Consider the following 21351-nt stretch of genomic DNA (forward strand, 5'->3'; position numbering starts at 1 on the left):
GGATACTGTCAAGGCTTAAAGCGCTCTTACTCAGTATGCCAGTGTGGTGAGGGCAGTGGCTGGCTTTTAGTGTTTTAATCCAGAAGACACTGACTGTACTGAAGGTATGACCTACGGGATTTAACAGCCACCAGGGGAAGATCGTTGACTGTTGTTCTTGTGGATTCATGGGAGGGCGTCGTTCCCTCCCACCTCTTCCCTCTGTCAGTTTCTCCCTGTCTTTGCCGACTGCCTTCTCAGCTGTATTCAAACTGACATTTGATTTAGAAACTGGGAGAGCTTGGTCCTCTGAAGACCCAGACGTTGCTCTCCCTGAAAGACAAGAAGATTGAACAAAAGACCGAATTAATTTAGCTCTAAATAAAAAACAGGCAAACCCTAGTGATTTAAGGCTCCTTCTGTTTTTATTTTATTTATTTTTTACTGGTTTCTTATAAACACTTTGACAGCTGAAACCTTTTCTACCTGATGTGAAACATAGAGATGGAAATAGAGAAAAGACCAAAACCTAACACCCTATTAAATCTGTAGCTATTTCCCTTCCACCTTATGCTAAAAAACAGGACGAGAACTTAGTGACTTGTTCTTAATGCGATGAAGAGTCTGGAGGAACCAGGGTCTGGATGTCAGAGGCATCCATGGGCCATGTACAGGCTACAGATCTGGCGAGCTCTCGGGTAGCTGACACAGCCTTGTGTTCTCCAGGGTTTAGTGGCAAGCGAGGGGCCTAAGCAGACAGTCTCTCAGGAGATGATCAACTCTGCAGAAACTGAGGTGGGCTCGATGGAGGCAACAGGATGAGCGGGCAGGAGGGAGCTGGTGCTGGAAAAGAGACAGGGATCTAGTTTCTGGGCAGTGGAGATAAAATTCTAATACACAAAGTAATGAAAGTCTTTGCAGATGCTATTTTGAAGGGTTTTTTTAAATCAGAAAAAGCAGTAGCTTCAACTGTCCTTGAGCATTATTTTATTTTCCTGTCATTAAAATTTTCATTCTTTGGTTAGAATTTCAGAAATGACACATCTAAAATTTATTAAATGTCTGATTGCGATGCCGTACCTCTGAACACCTTTTTGTCATTGACTAGGGTCCTTTTGAAGTTGGTTTATTTTGGCTTCCTCTTACTTGTGAGCTAATTGCTAAATGTGATTTATCTCAGAGCTTAGAAGGTTTTTCCATTGCAAACAAGACTAAGAAACGTGTCTTTAAGACATGTACAAATTATCCTCTGTCTCCTTATTTCTAAATGAAGATTTTAATGTCAACTTTTATAGCTTTAGTGATTTTGAGACCTACATTTTTTTCAAAGAAGACCCACCCTACACACTGACCTGGCTTTTTCTTTCACTTCCCAAACTGTCATTTTCACTAATAATTCCTTCCTGGGCAAAACCATCCGTCAGTTTTGCTTGATTTCTCAGTTCAGGCTCAGTAACACGGTGTTTCATTACTGATGCTGGACTGAACGTTCCAGAGAGGGCTTCCGCTTTCTCTCTTGTAAGTTGAGGAGTATAATGGGTTGGATAGTGTCTCCCCAAAATTCATGTCCACTTGGAACCTCAGACTGTGACCTTATTTGGAAATACGATCATTGCAGATGTAATTAAGGTAAGAATTCAGATGAGATCATTGTGGATTTAGGGTGGGCCCTAAAGCCAATGACTGGTGTCCTTAAGAAGAGGAGAGGACACAGAGACACGCAGGGAAGAAAGAGGCCATGTGCCACAAGCCATGGAATGCCAGGAGCCTCTTAGACCTGGAAACGGCCATGAAGGATTCTTCCCTGGAGCCTTTGGAGAGAGCATGACCCTGCTGACACCTTGATTTCAGACTTCTGGCCTCCATAACCATGAGAGAATAAATTTCTGTTGTTTTAAACCATCAAGTTATGGTAATTTGTGACAGAAGCCCTAGGAAACCAATGCAAGGGTCTTCCTGAAGCCAGACTGTGTATGGCTAGCTTCTCGATGCCCCAGGGGAACTGGCAAGAGCTGAATGGGATTCCCGTCCAGGAGGATGTGGGGCACTAAGCAGACTGGCAGGGCAGAGACATGTGGGTGTAGGGTGTTACGACTGGGATCCAGTTACTTCAGTGGGGACTCCGGGACAGGAACAAGGCAGACACTCTGAGTAAAACTTCCGGGTGGCAGTTGCAGCACGACAGATCTGTGGCTGCATTACCCACGCTGCCTTCCCTTTCCTTTGACAGAGCATGGAATCGGCCCCAGATCCTGGTAGAGCTGAACCTTAACACAAGCCAAGGGTCAGATGGCCTCTTCTAGGGGGGGAGCAAGGGAGGAGGCCAAGCAGTTCATTACACGAAGCAGTCGGATGTTTGGCGGTTTCTGGATGTACGCTAAAGTATCCACTATCCGTGCAGCTGTTTAGCACCATGTTGATCCTATTTGCCTTTTAGACATGGCTAGATGAGTTGAAGACTTTCACATTCGAACCCAGAATCTCTCTCCCAGGTGTTTTTTCCTTGTCTATATTACTACTGTAGCCCTGGTTCAGACCTTCTAGGTCATACCTGGAGGCTGTAATAATTATGAAAATATTACTTCTGTGGTAATGACCTTGCAAAGACTTGTCTTTATTTTAACTTTATTGAGGAATAATTGACAAATATAATTGTATTCATTTAAAGTGTACAACATGATGATTTAGTATAGATATACATTGTGGAATGATTACCAAGATCAAGATAATTAACACATCCATCCCCTCACATAGTTAACTGTTTTTGTGTGTGTGTGTCTGTGTGAGAACGTTTAAGATCTGCTCTCAGCAGCTGTCAAGTATACAGTACAAATGTTATTAGCTATAGCCACCATGCGCATAGCCTTGTCTTGAGTACTTTATATATAATAATTCATTTAATTCTCACAACTACCCTACAAGGTGCTGGTTCTCTTGTTCCTTTTTACAGATGAGGAAACTGAGGCACAGAGAAGTTAAGTAACTTGCTCAAGGCCACACAAGTTGAATGACTAACTGAGTGGTGTTACTAGGTATTACTTATTTTCATGGTTGTATTAAAATTGGTTTATGCTTTTTCTTGATTTGGAAGGTGGATTAAACATGTGGGTCTCCCAATACACACACCAAATAGGTCACCACAGAGTTTGAATGTGTCCAGGGCTTTGGAGGATAAGGCCTGGCTGGGCTCAGGAGAAGGAAGGCTTGAACATTCCTCTCATTTGTTGGGATAATAAGAATATATAATTTTTCATAAAGGAGTAAATTGCAGAGGGATTTCATGGTACTTCCTGAGGAGTGATAGGAGGGAAATAGAGATATTCTGATGACGTATCTTTGTCATTAATCACAAGGCTTTTGTTGGGTGAGAGCTGTGTTTTGGATGTGTAACCGAACTCAGTGGGTCCATCTCCTGGTGAGTGTGGAGGTGAAAAGCACAACCAAGGCTGAAGTGGGTGAAGAAAAAAGGTTTATTGCTTGCACAAGCAATGGAGAACCCCAGGGATAGCTCCCAAAGCAGTGCTCCCCGCTCCCTGCCCAGTTTAGTGCAGCTGGAGATTTTATACACCGGGGTGCAGAGGTTATGTTACAACTGTGTAACAATTGGGCCTAATCAGGGCGCATGTGCAGGCCATTGCATGACAAGTTCAGTGCTGTTACATAACCAGCTCAGTGCAACATGCCATTGCATAACAGGTCCAAGGTAACTTTTGGACACTTAGAGCTGGAGCAATTTGCAGGGGTCCTGCTGCAACCATGTAAGTTTCACTGTAGGATGGCAACATCTGCAAAAACGAGGACATCAACTTCTGAAAAACAGTCGTTTTCTCCTTGTCTGGAAAGCATTTGACAGACTATGTTTAGCTACGGATCAGATTTTCATTAACCCTTTCCTTGCCTGGTTTCTGGTCACAGATGTGGTTTGATATATTTTATATGACTTCATTTTTTTAGGCGATACGGGAGTGCTTTTCTTGAGGAGTTGTGATTAGGGCAGTCCTGTTTGGGTGTATGCACATGAGCAGAAAGTGACAAAATAGTCAGTGGTTGGTTTTATGCTCCTGATGTTTCTCTGTTTTTGTTTTTAGGCTACTATAACCTTGCCATTGTGGGGATGCTGAGGCAGGTTAATAACCAATCTTTTAGTCTCAGTAGTTGCATCAAAGGTGAAGAAATAGCTACAAAGTCATTAGAAACCAAGTGGAATATATTATTTTAAGGCCTGGCTTTCTTAAAATAACAGATGTAGTTGACAGTTTGTATAGGGTGTTGGTTTTATTGTTGACTTTGGCCATGGTTGGATGGCAAGATGCAGAGCTTTTGACCTTTAGATCAGGCCTTGCACTAATGGAGAGGTTCAGGATCCTCTCTTTCTTGCTCTAACAGTGAATTTGAGGTGCCTCTGCATGAGAAGCCCTGAACCAATGTGGCTGTGGGCACGAAGAGAGAGGAGAGCTGGTGCCTGTGCTTGAGGGGGGTGTATTAGCACTGGGGGAGACAGCAACAGCAGTCAGCAGGTCCTCAGCGTGCACTGATTAAGAGTGCAGGTTCTGTTGTCTTTCTGTTTGCACGTGGATCCCAGGGAGGCCTCTAAGATTACCCATCTGTGAACTGAAGGATAACAGTACCCACCTGTAATGTTGTTCAGAGGATTAAATGAGATAATCCTTGTAAAGTACTTACTGTAATGCCCTGTCCATAGTAAGAGCTCAATAAACGTTAGAATGTTGCCTATTAGTATGGTTATCACATCCTAATATATTGTCATAATAGTGAGAATGAAAAGTTCCTACCCTTTTAGGAAAAGACTGATTGTTCTGTGGCCATGGTTATCAATAACCTTCAAAACCTGTTTTTATACCTTTTTAAATGGATCTACAACAGCAATTATTCATGCTGCTGTAAGCTAGCCGATCAGTAACAGCAGCCCCCACACCCCACCAACACACATAGTTGGAAAGCCAGACAGTCAGCAACAGCTGAACTCTAGCGAGCACATTTCTGCAAGTCAGCCAGTCAACCACATTCTCACTCCAGCTTTGCTGATGCTCCTAAAGGTCAGCTAATGCCTAAATATTCCAGCTTCTGGAAGTCTCTCAGCCCCTGAACTCAAAGGGTCTCCAAACCCTATATAAGATCAGCTCTCTCTGCTTTGCTTAGGGAGAATGTCTGTTAAAATGCAGCTCTCCCTTGCTTAGCAAGCAGTAGATTCAGCTTTTTATTCAGATATTGAGTGGGGACCTCTTCCTTCAACAATGGAGATATGTATAAAGTGCCAAGAGGTCACAAAGATGGGGCTATGTGGAGGAGTTCCCACGAGAGGTGATTTTTCGTCTAAGTTGTGCAATGAGAGTGATTTAAGCAGAGAAGAATTGGGGGAGAGAGACCTTCTCATATGAGGGAACACACCGTGAGTGAAGACATGAGTGATAATGGCAATTCAAGAGCTGCCACCTAATTTGTCATCCCTGGACTGCTGGGTTTGCAAAGGGTGGGGTGATGGAAACTAGACTGGAACAGTTTGCAGGGGCTGGATGATAAGGACCTTGGATTCTGTTCTAAGGAGTTTTCCTGTTCTGTGCTTCTCAAACATTTTTCTAGGTTTCTAAGTCCTAACCGCAGAGGAGACTGAACTTTTACCATAAGAGGGAGTTTCTTTGAAATCTCCCTATAGGGGATATTTGTCATTCTATTTTGGCTGCCCAGCATCTGAACTCTGTTCTCGTGCTTGGAGAATTTCCCACAAGAGGGAAAAAAGCAGCCTCTTTTTTTCCACGATAGAAGCTGAAAATGCCAGTATTTGCTTTTCCAGGCTCTCTTTCAGCTACGACACGGGCACAACCTGGGGTGGGAGTGGGTGCAGCAAGAGACAAGACCTGGGCTGTGTGTGGTGGTGGTGGTGCCTGTCGTGAGTGTGTGGTACGAGCGATGGATGCTGCAGAAGTGACCACTTTTCATCAATCCTGTAATTCTCATATTCCCAACATTTTAATATCGCTGAAATCAGAGTGTTCCTTACAATCAGTGTTGTGATAGAGTTTGATAAGCAGCATTGTCTACTTTTTTCCTTAAAAAATAAAATAATAACAGAATGATCTTAGGGTCGGCGGCATCAGAGATGCAGAGTGCTCAATGGTAGCAGAAGTGTCCACACTGGACCAGTTCTGAGCTCAGTTTTGGCTTTGTAGACCCATATCTGGTTCTCCAGCCCTTTGGGTTATTTTGTAAGCTTCCCAATAAATTCGTTCTTTGCTAAATTAGTTAGAGTTCGTTTTTGTTGTTTGATGCTAAGAATCCTGACTGGTACATGCATGTCATCTTAAGGAGTCTTAAGAATGCTGCAGTTTATTGATGTATTTATTTTAATGGAAACAGGTTTCCTCCCCCTAAATCTTCACCTAAATTTGATGTCCCAAGAAATGATGCCATGTTAATAACTCGTCATTCAACAAATATTTACTGAGAATCTCCATGTGATATTAAGAAGAATGAGTCCAGTGACAGCATGGCCCTCATGGGGCTTTCATTCCAATGTGTATCTTATGGGCTTGCATTCCCCTGGCACAGCACCTAATGCCTGCCATTCCTATCCCTGGGGACATGACCCCAGTGCAGGCAAGGGAGAGCTGGGAGATAGCTTAACTTAAAAAGTGATGTGATCTGGTTTGCAGAATTGCCTCCTATGCGCTTTCTTCGGTTATTCTCATCATCCTTCTCTTGGTGGAATCCTGTCTCTCTTCAGCATTTCCAGTTTCTTGAAGTTCTATGGAAACTAGTTTGGAGGCGGGAGCTGTGGCTTTTGGGTTTGAGACGCCAGATACTTGTCGAGCTCCAAATGTTTTTGAGTTCAGATGTTCCAAGTGTTAAGCTTTTTCTTCATTCCAGATGATTGCTGGGTTTCCAAATGAAAAACTTCCTCAGCATGAGTGGTGCTACAATTAGTATTTGGGTCTAACAGAGCCTTCTAAGACTCTTCCAAGGTCCACATAAAAAGTTTTTCATGGGTTACTTGGAATACTCAATTCAATCCACATGTGTCATCTAAACTGACTGTGTAAAAGGAGCATCCTTTCTAAATGGAGACAAAACTTTATATAATCTACTTGTGGCTGAAGAATCTGATAAAAGACAGAGCTAAATAATACTAATCACTGTTAACTGGGAAATTAGACATAGAGGTTGTTTGTGTGGCCTTTGATAAGACAAGGCTTGGCCTCTGGAGAGTTGATCCTGGTTTGTGCTGACATTGTAGATGGAGATCTTTTAAGATGGAGCTAATATTTTGCAGCTTTGTGGCATTCCCCGGAAGTCTAGTAGCTGGGGTATAACCCAGGGGACCTAACATCAAAGACTTGCATCTTTTACTACTGTTAAAATGCATGAGAAGCCATAATGCAAGTCAATGTTAGGCATTCACAAGATACCACTATTTTTGATATGACTATTCTCTTTAGATATCTGAGAATAATTTTCTTGTCAGGATTTACTTTCTTACTGCTGTTAACTTAATTTGAGATAGTGTGGTACATAGTATTCCATTTTTACCTCAGTTTATTTTAATTCCAGTTATAAAATACTTTTTAAAATAAGTTTCTGTGAAATGAAAATCCATCTAGGCATTCCCGGTTTCTGAGATAATATTATTTCCCATCCTCCTTCCACTGCTTTCTACAACCTCCTTCAAAAGAAAAAAACCAAAACCAGGATCATGTTTTAAAGATGGGAGAGAGTGGATGCTTCCACAAAATCTTTAAAAGGAGACATGATTCTCCTTTATGTTAACTGCTCCACATTTTGTGAGAACAGTTAGACATTCCTTAAAATCCTCAATGACGGGTTCAACAGAAAGACACGTGTGCCTTATTAATCCAGAAACATGTTTAGAGTCCGGTGTTGAAAGCTGTGAAACACCCTTGTCTAATGCCGTGGTTTGTTCAGCACTTGGATGAGTTCAGTGTTTTATAGGAAGATCTAAAGTTTTCCGTTTGTTCAGAATTTGCAAGAAAAAGTCTGGGTTGAATTTTACATGACCATCATCTATGAAAAATTGTTAGACATAATAATAATGTAGATAAGAGAAACACATAAAACTCTGATTCTTTCCAAGTACTTAGATGCCCTCATTTAAGAAACAGTCTCGATAAGTTATGCTAATGGATGGGAAAGCAGTCTGAAAAGTTTACATACTGCAAATGCAAGCTGCTGTTAGTTTCTTATTTATTCAGCAAAACAGCTGTTCAAGGCCCTTCCCTAGGCCAAATTCTCTTAGCCTCATTCCAGTGACAGAAATGAGCATGCAAGCAATGAGAAATTGGCGTTTCAGTAAATATATTTTGTGGTTCCTACTTTCTAGAAATTCAGACTGGCATTTCCCTTAAATTAGTCCCAATCTTTGGAGTTTTTATGTTGTGGAAGTGTGTATATGTGTGTGTGTTGGGGGGGCGGGGGGGGTTAAGTTTCCCAAATCCACAAAACACTGTTCCTCAGTGTCAGACACTGACTCTCAGTGGACATGTTGTGACTGACTGAATGAATCAACAGATATTTTGTAAGGTGCTGAAGCGCTTTGAGAGAGTGAAAGAAATGCAAGGAAAACCTCCTCCCTTGGCGTGCGAACATGTTTCCTTGGTGGATATAAGCCAAGCACACAGATTCTGCATATACTGCAAAACAAGGCTGTACAGGATTAAACACACGGAGAATGAGAGGACAGTTCAGAAGGAGAGAAACAGAACTGTTGATATGGCCTCATGTCATTGGACAAGATAAGATTTGTGGGGGATCTGTGAGTATGGACTGCATGTTTGTGTACCCCCAAAATTCATATGTTGAAACCCTGGTCCCCAGTGTGATAGTATTTGGAGATAGGGCCTTGGGGAGATGGATTAGTGCTCTCATAAGAAGAGACAAGAGAGCCTGCTTCCTCTCTGCCATGTAAGGATACAGCAAGAAGGCATCCATCTGTAAGCCAGGATGAGAGCCCTCTCTAGGAACTGAATTGGCTGACCTCTTATCTTGGACTTCCCAGCCTCCAGAAGTGTGAGAAAGAAACTTCTGTTGTTTAAGCCACACAGTCTATGGTATTTGTGTTGTAGCCGCCTGAACTGACAGGATATAAATAAGATGGGAGGAAGGCATGCATCCCTGGAATGAGGAAACTTCATTGAGAGAGCAAAGGCTGTGAGTTGAGGGGAGGTCAGGGTGCAGAGGGATCTCCTCAGAAGATGTTTCACATCTTGTTGTGCTTGTAGGCTTGTTGATTTGATCATCCATTATTACTACAGAAGGTGGGAAAGGGGCAAGAATCTGCATTGACTTAGAAAAACCTAGAACTTTTTTCTTCTTTTTCTTGGTGGTTGTTTTCCTGAGTGATGATGCCACTGTAGTCCCACAGCGAAAACTGTCCCTGGCACTGTAGAAGGTATTCAGGAAGTGTTTGAGTAAGTAGCCACCAAGGAACCACAGAGTTTATTAATAACTGGAATCGAAATGCCCCCTTTGCCTGCCTACTCATTGAATGTGGAGCTTTCTCTGAGTTTGAGGATCCCTAATTCTCCTTGGGCTTGACATTAGTGGAGAAGCTTGAGGAGCTGGGGTCATTTTTGTGATGGTAATTTTGGACTTTTCTCGTGACTGGTTTGGGAATAGAAGAGTAATTGGATTCTTGCTAAACTAAATAAAATAAACAAGGGAGCTTGTGAACTGAAACATTGAGGGATATTTGAAAGCACAGAATAATAGACATAGTTTCATGATTTCAGAAAATAACATGGTAGAGATTCCATATCAACAGGCTGTTCACTTTCTCAGCAAAAAGGGGAATAAAAGGCAGTTTTTCCTGGGAAGGTAATGCTCTATAGTAAGAGGTATTTAAAGGAGCATAAATCTCAACTCAAAGGGGGATTATTTAAAATATATGTAAATATTTAATTTGTATTAAAATCACAGAAATTAGCACTTCTGATTCTTAAAATTATAGTAATCTTTTAAAGTCAAAATAAGTGACGAGCTTCTGCAATAGGCTCGAGAGGCCGTGTGGCTGAGACGAGACTATAGACTTGATGAAGGCGCCATTTTGCCTTTCCTTCGTGCCTCTGCACTGTGGATATGACGGCTCTGTAGGAAGGCTGAAGCTTATGCTGCCGCATTAACAGGTGCTGACTTACTGCTCCAGTTGTCCCATTTGGTTGTGATTTTTGATTCCTTGCTGATGAAAATTGTATGTCTTTATTAAAATTTAACCTAAGTAGACTGTAAGGAACAGTGGTACCCATTTAAAGAACATTATAACATCAGACAGAAGTCATATTGTTGAGTACACTTTTGCTAATATTTAATATTTCTTTTATTGCTTTACCCTGATTTTCCACACGGAGTTAAAATCTTTTAGCATTCCATTGAAATCAGACCTAAGTAGGGTCGGGCAATAAGAATCCTTTCCTCTGCATTTTTTTGGTGTCTCTTTCTCAATCTTCTTTGCATCTGCCTATATCTTAAATATTTTCAAAATTAAATATTCTTATTTTAAATTATAAAAGTAATACATACTCATTAAACAATTCAAGCAATAGAGTAGTTTATAAAGTTTACATGTCCCACAAAAAAAGTACACTTACACACACACACACACACACACACACACATATTTGATCTTTCCTTCCTCCTCTCCCCATGGGCTCTTACTATATATGCTATTTTGTGGCTTGCTTTCCATAAGTATTGGTGTTTCTCAGGGTTCTCGTCTAGATTTTCTATTCTCTCTCTGCACATGCTGAATGGTGTTATACCACTTGTAGTTTTAGTCACTTCACGCTCATTCCCAAATATTTATTCCCAGCCCTGATCTGTCTCTGGGACTCCAGCCCATCTATTTATCATTGTCTACTTGATGCCTTGTGGGCACTAATACCCAACTCTCTCTGAACACTGTTTCTCATTCTGTCTCCATCTCAGGGAGCGGCAATATCATTCATCCCATTTTCCAAGCTAAGGATTGAGCATCATCTTCAGTCCTTCCTCTTTCTCATTCAACCACATCCTGTCAGTCACCAGGCCTATTGTTACCACCTCTTTAATATCTTTTAAGCCAATTAGTTTTCTCCATTCTGACTACCACCTCTGTAGTGCCAAGTGACAGTCGTCTCTTGCTTGGGTGCTCTAATTGTCTAACTGTCCTCCCTCCTTCACTCTGCTGCCTCACCTTCTAATCCATTTGCCTCACAGGCTGCAGATGATCTTCCTCGAGTGCAAATCTAAATGTCTTACTTATAATATTCAGTGATGCCATTGCTGTCAGAATGAAGCCCAGACTCTTCAAGACTTAGGGGGCTCAAATGATCTGGCTCCTACCTGGGCCTTGCCTGCCTCGTTGCTCACTGTCCCCACCTGTGTTTGACTCTAACCCCAAGCAGAGTCAACCGCCCTGAGTTCCCTGAACACGCCATGCTCTCGCTTACACATGTTTGCCCTGATACATTCTGTCTCTCCATCTCTCTGCTTCATCCTTTAGGCCACTTCAGTGATGCTTCTCTCATGAGCTAGGTTTGGTGTCATTGCTCTATGTTCCCAGGGCGTCTCACACTTACCTTTATTCTACTGTAGCGTTGATCACACTATATTGTAATTGCCTCTGTGTGTGGTTTGTGTCACCACCACCACTGCCACTGCTAGACTGAGCTCCTTGAGGGCGGGAACTAGGAAGAGCACAGAATGTAGCCCCTAATAGGAACTGCATATTTGAATGATGAATGAATGTAGTCAGAAACCCAGGAAGGCCATAAAGCTGAAGGGATGACCTTTTCCTGAATCCCAGGAGTCATAATGATCAAGCCAGATGCTTCACACACCTTGAGGGATCAGGCTGGTTCAAAGGTCAGGGTAAGTAAGCTCTTTTCAGGGCCTGGGCATGGTAGTTTGAGATACTCATGCTTTAGGGAGTAAAGCAAAGTGATCATGACCAGAATCTGTTTGCCTTCTGCTTTCCTTCAAGCTTCCTCCTGTTTGGGGCCTTCTGTAGACTCAATGATGTGTTGCAATTGGAGTGAATGGGAGAGTTGGAGGCCTGTACAAGGCCTAACTCCTCAGTGGGGCGGGAGCAGAAATGTGAGGATTCCTGGAGGGAGGTACATAGATTTTTGGGTAGTCACAACACCCAAGGAGGCTAATCTTGCCTCTCGCACAGCTGGTTAATCCTACCCCTCTCTGCCGCCTGTGAGCCCCAGTCTGTGCAGGCTCATTAAAGGAAGACTTTCTTTTCTTTGTGAATCTCTCCCTTCGGTCTGTGTCCTTTATCTACCTGCTGCAGGGGAGAAAAAAATAAATGCCACTGAGAACCCAAATGCCTTGTGACTCTCTTTTATACTCTATTGTATGCTCTGTTGATTTTACATTGGAATATCACCCACCCCAGCTGTTACATTTTGTTAAATGTGCCTGTGTTCACGCTGATTTGCATGGGATACTTCTCAGCTCTATTGTGATAAAGTTAATTTCTATCTCGGGACCTACAAAATGGAGGCCTCCCCAGTGGCCCCGCCCATGTCTCAAATCTAAATTTAAGTTAGTGGGCACTTACAGGAAACACCTGTCAAGGAAACATATACCAATCACAGTCCTCCAATTCAGCTCTAGCTAGTTTACCTTACCCTAGAAAACAGGACTGGCAGCCTTATAAGGAAATCCTGATCTCCTAGCCAGTCATGGCCTGTTTCTGCGTTGCTGCCTCCAGCAGCTCTATAAAACCCACTCTTACCCAAAATCCCTGTGGAAGAGCGCTCTGCTGCATGGTAGGCACTGGACTCCTCCAACCCATGGACTGTTTTCTCTTGAATAAAGGGCATCAAACCCATTACCAAGTTGCCTTAGCTTTTTGTCTTTTGACAATTTTGACGAGGGGATGGGACCCGAGGACAGCTGCTGAAGATTCCTGGGACGGCTCCTGGATGCAGGTGAATGGACCCTCAGAGCCCTGTTGGTTCGCTGCCTCTTTGCCCGCTGCCTCTTTGCCTGCTCTCCACCTCCAGTAAGCTGCTCTCCATCGAGCTCGGCTTATTTTGCATTCTGAGCTCTTCAACTTTGTTTGTCCTAATCCTTCTGGGTGGAAAATTGGGGTGTGGCAGACTACATATTTTCACAGTGAGACAGGTCTCTGGAACTGTGCACAGGCAGCCAGAAACAGTAAATCTGGTTGAATTAGGGAGGATTATTTCCAAAGAAAATAATGGGGACACCCTCCCTCTGAAGAAAGCAAGATGGCAGCCATTAGGGGACCCACAAAGCCTCGAGATAAGTCCCCAGCGTAAACCACTGGGGGACTTGGAGAAATAAGACAAGAAATTTGGACTTCTTTGACCAACAGCACATCAAAATCTAAGTAGGCACAAGTCAGACTATTAAAAGCCATCAGGGCATCTGCCACAATAAAATCTTCTCCAGAAGGGAATAATAGATCTGTTGCTAATAGGAATCTCAGAAGCCAAAGCGGCCAAATTGGTGGGCAGGGGGAGCACTTAAAAGCTGTGAGGGCGCAGCCACCTAACACTGAGACTTGTTGGTCATGGGATGGGTTGGCTCGACACTAGGCGCAACTGGCAGAGTAAATCCACCTCCCAGTTTTAAATGCGGAAATATCGGTTAAAAGTGCCTAGCTTAGTGCCTGGTACAGATCAGGCACTCAGGTAATGTTATTTGATTTGGAAAGTGGATAAGATAGACAACATAATTTGTCTATTTTCTAGTAGAAATTCTCAACTGTAAGCAGTATATGGGTTGATATCTCTGTTACAGATAATGAAGTAGGATCAGAGGAGATCCTACTTTGTGGATATGTGTGGATTTTGAACCTATACCTGTCTTCTCCATGATTTATTTTATTTCTGTGTTGAAATAGTGATGAAGTTAGGCAGAAATTATTTAGAAAATATGTCTGAAGAAACAGTTCTCTCGGTTCCCTGCTTCTTTTCTTTTCTTTTCTTTTCTTTGTTTCTTTAAAGATTGGTACCTGAACTAACATCTGTTGCCAATCTTTTGTTTTTTGTTTTTCTTCTTCTTCTCCCCAAAGCCCCCCAGTACATGGCTGTACATTCTAGCTGTAGGTCCTTCTGGTTGTGTTATGTGGGACGCCACATCAGCATGGTCTGATGAGCGGTGCCATGTCCTCGCCCAGGATTCCAACTGGTGAAACCTTGGGCCACCAAAGTGAGCACAGGAACTTAACCACTTGGCTGGGCCACCCCGGCTTGGTTCTCTGTTTGTTAAAGTGCCAGAACATTTTAAATAATAATCAGATACTTTTTTTTTTTTTGAGGAAGATTAGCCCTGAGCTAACTACTGCCAATCCTCCTCTTTTTGCTGAGGAAGACTGGCCCTGAGCTAACATCCAAGCCCATCTTCCTCTGCTTTATACGTGGGATGCCTACCACAGCATGGCTTTTGCCAAGCGGTGCCATGTCTGCACTTGGGATCTGAACCGACAAACCTTGGGCCACTGAAAAGCAGAATGAGCGAAATGAACCGGTGTGCCACCTGGCTGGCCCCTATTTTTTAAAGGAAATTTAAATCAGCTCTTCCAGGGCCTCCTTTCCCCCAATTATGAAATGAATTTGATAATCCACTCGTTCTTTTAATTAAGAGTAGGTCTTTAAAATGCCCAATTATTCAAAAGGATTTTAAGTCACCTCAGACGTGTGCAGGTTTAAGATAAAAGGAACTGTAGGGTGACATAGGGTAGGGTAGATTTATAACACTCCCTTGTTCGTTCTAATAGCTAAATGTATATGCTTTTCTGAACTGTGGAGATATCAGATGTCTTAATCAGATAATAATTAGAGCTCTTGGGAAGAACATGCTCTCATAAATACAAAGCATTATTACTAGCAATGGACCGATTAGTTTTAAAACCATTCAATTTAAAATTTAAACCAGCAGTTGAAGAAAATAAAATTTTATCAGTTTTAGAATAGAATGGACACAGATAAAACCGCAAGTGTGAGAAGATGAAAAAAAGTTAATGTTTTGATTGACCACAACTCGGAAGGGAAGAGCTAGAGGACGTGTATGTCTTTGAGGCCCAAGGGTAATATTCTCATTTGGCAAATTAGAGCAGATCGGCAAGAACTGAGATTAGGATGGAAAATTCTTTTCTTTCTTCTGGGTCATGGATTTGTACAAATTGGGGAAGTTGGAAGGGCCTGAAGTAGTGGCTGTGCCATTGGATCAAAACTAGATTCTCTCAAGTTCTGCAGAGTCAGCTGAACTCACTAAAATCCCAACAAGGACAAAATATCCTATTTTACCATTTCTGCTTAGGGGCAGCTAATTTTTCCTTAATTCAGCTGGGGTTTTGAGCCTCTCAACATAATGCCTTCTCTCTTGTCATCACATATACTATTCTAGCCTCTGCTCATGGATCAGAAAATAACCTAAGTAATGTTTGTTTATGGACAGCTTTCTTATGAAATATCTCAGAGCTTCGTCAATTTGATTGTTTCTGCATATTGCAGAGAACCAGCAAATCGATCCACTGAGGCTGGACTTGGGACGTATGGGAGGTGAGGTGGAAGGGTAGAGCGAGATGGCTGGGAGCAGGAAAAGGTGTAGGATGACTCATCTTGCAGGTGCCCATCCAGGCTGTGCCTGGCCGGGTGGCAGGAAGACAAGCCTGGGGGAGAGGGTCTTGGCTTGTCCTTCCCTCGTTCTCCTTGGTCAGCTTGGACCTGCCCATTTGATAAACATTAACACAGATGTTAGCAAATTAGGGTCTGCCCTCTTACACTTTGGTCTTTGTCAAATAGGAGATTTGAAAGTTCTTTGGGGGCAAGGATGTTGTATTCACCTTTATATAACCTCCTTAACTATCAACATCCGTGGTATGTAGCAGGTGATTTCTTTTGAAGTAAAAATATATCTCAATGATTTCAAAATAAACACCCTGCTTTAATGTTCTGGAATTTTTGAGCTGCGTGTTACAGCAGATTCCGCACAAAGATTTGACGAAGCTTAAATAGGCAAAGGTAATCAAGTATGTTCTTTACTTCTTGTCCAGATGTTGTCACCTTTGGGAGTGGGAGGGGTAGATGAGGAGAATATGTTAGCTCTCAATCATCTACCAGTACATTATCTACTATAAGGACTTACTTTGGCCGTCCTAGTTAACCTTGTCACTGGCCAGTTGGTAGAGTCCAATTGAAATAGAGTGAGAGCTCACCAAGGGGGTGAGTCCTGGTCTCTCCTGTGTCTGACTAAATCTCTGTTATAGAGGCAGATAAATATGATTATTGTTGTTTTCATTTTGTATTTTTTCCTTTATATCCTTATGACCAAATGACAACTGGCAGCACAGTACCTTTGAAAGCTACTGTTCTATTAATTCAGTAAGAATCGTATTCCCTTTCCTTCTGCCTTCCTCTTTTAAGGGAAAGCATGGAATTATTTTTAAAAACTGGGGCAAGTAAGGATTGGGGTTTACTTCCCTATTTCCTGTGAGGTTCTTGAGTCTTCTACACTAGACTCTTGAAGTTGCTTTTTCTGGTGTGTCCTCCCGACAAAACTTCTTGTGTCCCTCACAGTACCATGCTCTCCTGGGCGTGCTCTGCAGTTCCTTGATGCTAACACACACATCTTTTCACATTTTCACCTTTCTCATATCTGAGTGCATCTTAAAATTGATGGATGCACTTAATATGGCATTATTTGTTTTCCTAAAAAGCCGTTGTTTAATCCAACTGATGGTGGTTTTTTATAATTGATAGATTGGAATGGGTGGAGGGTAGTGGTGTTTTAATTATCTATAGCTATGTAACAAATAAACTCAAAACTTAAAATGACAATTATCATTTATTCTGTGGGTGAGGAATTCACTTAGGGCACCATAGGGTGGTCTTTCTTCTCCACAATGTCTGGTGCCTCAGCTGGAAGATGTGTAGCCTCCAAGTTAGAATCATTTGAAGGCTCATTGATTCCCATGTGGGCTTTGCTGGGGCTATTGGTTCACAAGGGGCCATTCCATGAGACATAATGGAGTGGAGAGGACTAAACTGAAAATCTTTAGTCTCTTCCTTATGAACAAAAGATTTTCCAAACTCATAGGAGCTTTGGAAGGAAGAACCCATTCAGTATTTTCTGAGAGAGGCTGGACTTGGGTTCTGATCTGAGTGGGTTTTGGAGCATCGGCACTTGGGAGCATGATCTAACATTTTGTCATTGAAAAGGGCAGCATCTGTCATTAGTTATGCCTGTATTTTGCATCAAAGTCTGCTCTATTGGGGGGCCAGCCCCATGGCCGTGTGGTTAAGTTCGCATGCTCCCCTTTGGCGACTCGGGGTTTGCTGGTTTGTATCCTGAGTGTGGACCTACACACAGCTCATCAAGCCATGCTGTGGTGGCGTCCCACATAGAAGAACTGGAATGACCTACAGCTAGGATAGACAACTATGTACTGGGGCTTTGGGGAGAGAAAAAATGTTTGGTCTATTAGTTCATAGGATGATTTATACCAAACTCCTTACTTATGCTTCCCCATCTTCATATCATCTTCAAGTTTTAAATTCTTAGTGGGCAGAAGAAGCCTAGTTGACATTGCCACTTTCTTCTCCATTTGAATCAGGGACTTGATTATCACCTGTTTCCAAATGCTCCTTATCCACCTATGCCAGAGAAAAGTTCTCTTCTGGCAATGCTTTCATATCTCTGACTTGAGCAGGTTAAGGCAGCACTTTCTCCAGAGGCCCTCTTATTCATCCCTAAGATAAATTGTAAGATCCATGGGAGTCCAGTAGTGTGTGGCCTCTAAACCTTCTCAACCTCTTGTGAGTTCAAAGGATTAGTTAAAATACTGTCTTTGATTTTTTTTTTTAAATCCTACCCTTTCCTAAAAGGGTAAAGTTTTCATAAAATGGAAATTTCTAGTTTAAACTTTTTAGAGATTAGAAAGGCCATTTCTTTAGGCCTACACATTGAGGCTTCTAAATTATGTTCGAAACAATATTATTATTTGTATAGAAACCTAAAACGAACATTGTACCACAAAAATAGATTTTCTTTTGCTAAATTCATTTGGATTAAGTTTCCAAGGATTTCCATAACACTGGTTTCAGAATATTGAGCTTCAAGGGAATTTTAATAAAAGAAATATAATTTACATCATCAATATCTCCCGTCTACTGTATGCCTCCAGTTGGCAGGCACTAGAAAAGATTCTAATGACATCTTGTTCAACAACCTCGTGAGCTTGGAGTATTATCCCTGTGTTAAACACACCTAGCAAGTAGCAAGCAGAGCTGTCTCACTTGAAAACCATTGTTTGGGGAAACTTGGCCAGTATTTGAGTAGCTGGAGAATTTTTCACAGCAGCTACTAAGTCTTGGAAGCTATTGTATAGTAATGGAACCCTTTCTTCTGGAGGGTCTTCTTGCCTGAAGCCAGAGGCTTTGAAAAATGGAATTAAAGACAGGAACTGGGTAGGCCTCCTTCATTCCTTTTCCTCAGCTCTGCTCCCCTTCCCTATTTAGCCCTCTGATAGGAAGGCATTCATATGATTTTGTTTTAGAAGCTTGTGATGACTACTTGGCAAAAACCCCACCAAATTATTATGTTATTTTGGAGAAATGACTTCTGAGGCACCTGACGTGTTGACACTTGTGCTGGCTTCAGCGCACACCCCTGATAGAAGAGCTGGGTCTGTATGGCCACCACCATATACCTGCACAGTTCGACCCAAATTCACTGCTTCACTTAAATATTTTGACTGTGTGACTGTAGCCATATGGCTTTACTGAATTTCTCATTGATTTTGGTTTTAGTATTTCATTTATCAGGTAAAGAGGAGCTATTTTATCCAAAGGAAGATTTGTCAGTTAGAGGTTTGGCACGGCTCAAAGGCTGCAGTGGTTGAACTGCTGAGCACATATAAATCTTTCATTTTTGGTGTGTGTGTGTCCATGTATTCAATCCAGATTTGTTTTAGCTTGGGTGTGTTTATGCTGTTCTCTAGAGAGTTTAGCATTCTGAGGTTTCTCTAAATTAATGAGTAGATTTCATCATGGTATGACCAATGTGGTGACTTCTTTGGATGCCGTGTAGCTAATAGCAATCGTGCGTGTGTGTGTGTGTGTGTGTGTGTGTGTATATGAGAGAGAGAGAGAGAAAGAGGGGGAGAGGGAGAGAGGGAGAAGGAGAGAGAGATCAAGCATGCTTGGGATTTGGAATTTATAAAAATGGTTTGTTCCTTAGTTTTCAGATTAACTTAAATTTCTTTCTTATTACAAGAATAATGTATGTTTATTGTAAAAAATATAGATGAGTCCCAAAAAAGAAAAAAAAGGAAATGACATCTCAGAGTTAGTCATTGTTAAGATTTTGGTTCACATTACCCCAATCCATGCATGTGTGTGTGAACACTGGTACATATGTTTGTTTTTGCAAAAATGAGCCTATACTATAAACATTGTTCTAGAAATTCTATTTTCAGATCTGTCCATTAAATATCTTCCTATAACATCATTTTTAATGTCTGTAAAACTTTTAAGGCATGGCTATCATATCTTTAGAACATTGTTTTTATTTATTTTTCTTTATTCTGTTATTCTGCAGCAACTGGCCAATAGAGGCTTTTTAAATTTCAGGTGACTCATTGGCCCCCTTCCCTTACTACAGTCGGTAGAGTGTGTTACATGTTGCTGCTCTGCTGCTCTGAGACCCACCCCCTAGCTGAAGGACACTGTGGAACTGATGGCTGCTGATAGCTCATCTACTTTTGCTGTTTCTTCTTGCAGGAGACAGAACATGCGGTGCCCAGCCAGTCGGAGTGTCGGGGGAGAGCAGGAACGCCAGCTCACGAGAGTCCACAGAACCACACTTTCAGGTGCCAAGAAACAGTGCGGCTTCAACCAAGGTGAGCCCTTTGGTGCTGGAAATTGCACTGTGTCTGGGGTTCATTTCCCTGTGCTTGCCACCCCGACACAAGAGTCAAGGCTTTCTAACTTTTGTTGGCACTCCTTATAGTCGGAGAAGCTGCTTAAAGGGGCCTAGAAGGAGTATCATTGAGTCTGAGTTTAAGAGAAATGTAAATAACCTACTTTGTCTGTCTTCAGTTTGAAGATAATCAGCCTTAAGGCTCAGAGAGGAGTGGAGACAGTCCTGCCCTTGGAGAGAAATGCTGATTTAATTTTGTTTTCTTTCATTCCATACCAGAGATGATTAGGCTTTCCTTTGTAATAATGATAATTAGTGAGGACAGTATAAAAATCAAGCCACTTGCTTTTCACATATTATCCCATTTAGCCTTCCCCACTTCCTCATAAAGTGGGCACTCATATCCCCATTTTATGGAGGAGGAGCCTGAGGCTGAGAGACATTGCAGCTCTTGCCTGATGTTACACAAATTTTGAGCCAGAATTTGAACCTACAAATGTCTGATTATGCCATAGCAAGTGTGGCTTCTGTGCTGATCCAAGTGTTGTCCTTAAGCCCTGAAGTAGCCTGGGGCTGGCCTCTTTGGTCTGCTAGACCTGCTGGAGACAGCCCTGGGTCCAGGGCAAGGACGTGGGTGGAAAGCTGTCTGCAGCAAGGTTGGCATGGCATTCTGATGGGAGCCTGGCATTGCAGCTGTCTGTGGAAAGTCTCTTCTGGAAATAAACAGAAGAAAGAATTCAGCCGCTAGTTGTGTCAGCTGTCTTTGTAGGATCTTGTGTACAGTGTAATCATAGCCCTCACTTAGTGGAAAGAGTGCTGTGCTTCTGAGCATGACCTTTAGCAATTTTTTCAAGGTGGCACAGTCTAAATGAATCAACAACTACAGAGAAGAGTGGCTTTGCTATGCAATTGTGCTTTAAAATATCCAAAATATTAAATTTAGAATCATAGAGCCCCAAAGGGTTGGAGGCAACCCTAAAAGTAAGATGATCCCCTATCCAACTGGATTCATGGGCGCTTTTGTTACCTTGCTGACAGGTTCGCATGTCTTGTCTGTTTATTCTTACTCGACCTCAGGTCAGGTAGGACTCAGCCTTGTCATTTCTTTGCTGATCAGGACATTCTCCCTCCTATTTGAGGCCTTATTGTAATAAAACTGTTTTAGGCTGACTAGAACCAATTTAAGCAATGGCCTTGTCTCCCCCTACCAGACTGGTAACTGCCTCTCTCACCTAGAATAAGACTGACTATATTCCCATGCATATTTCAAAACAGTAAAAAAGGCCAAACAAAATGAAAACAAACTGAATCATATTTGTGTATGGAATGCAGGGTAGCCCTTTGAGGTGGATATTCCACAGAGGCTGATGGGGAAAAATGGTATTAGCAGTTAACCTTCCCAAAGATGTTTAATGTTCGGTAAACTTAAAACCACTTTATATCTCGTCTACTGTAGGGAAGGTA

General features: G+C 42.1%; 1 protein-coding gene across 6 annotated transcripts in view; it reads left to right on the top strand.

The window, feature by feature from the left end:
- The window catches only part of FAM13C (family with sequence similarity 13 member C), a 116611-nt gene that overhangs the window by 21537 nt on the left and 73723 nt on the right, over positions 1-21351 (top strand). For 5 of the 6 annotated variants that reach the window (XM_046654177.1, XM_046654174.1, XM_046654175.1 and 2 more), the window contains one exon: positions 19749-19867. In XM_046654177.1, coding sequence (XP_046510133.1) covers positions 19749-19867 — 119 coding nt within the window. Of the gene's footprint in view, positions 1-12748; positions 12927-19748; positions 19868-21351 lie in introns of those variants that run through there. The other variant, XM_046654176.1, reaches the window with a different exon arrangement.

Source organism: Equus quagga, chromosome 2 (genome assembly GCF_021613505.1).
Source record: "Equus quagga isolate Etosha38 chromosome 2, UCLA_HA_Equagga_1.0, whole genome shotgun sequence".
NCBI lineage: Eukaryota > Metazoa > Chordata > Mammalia > Perissodactyla > Equidae > Equus > Equus quagga.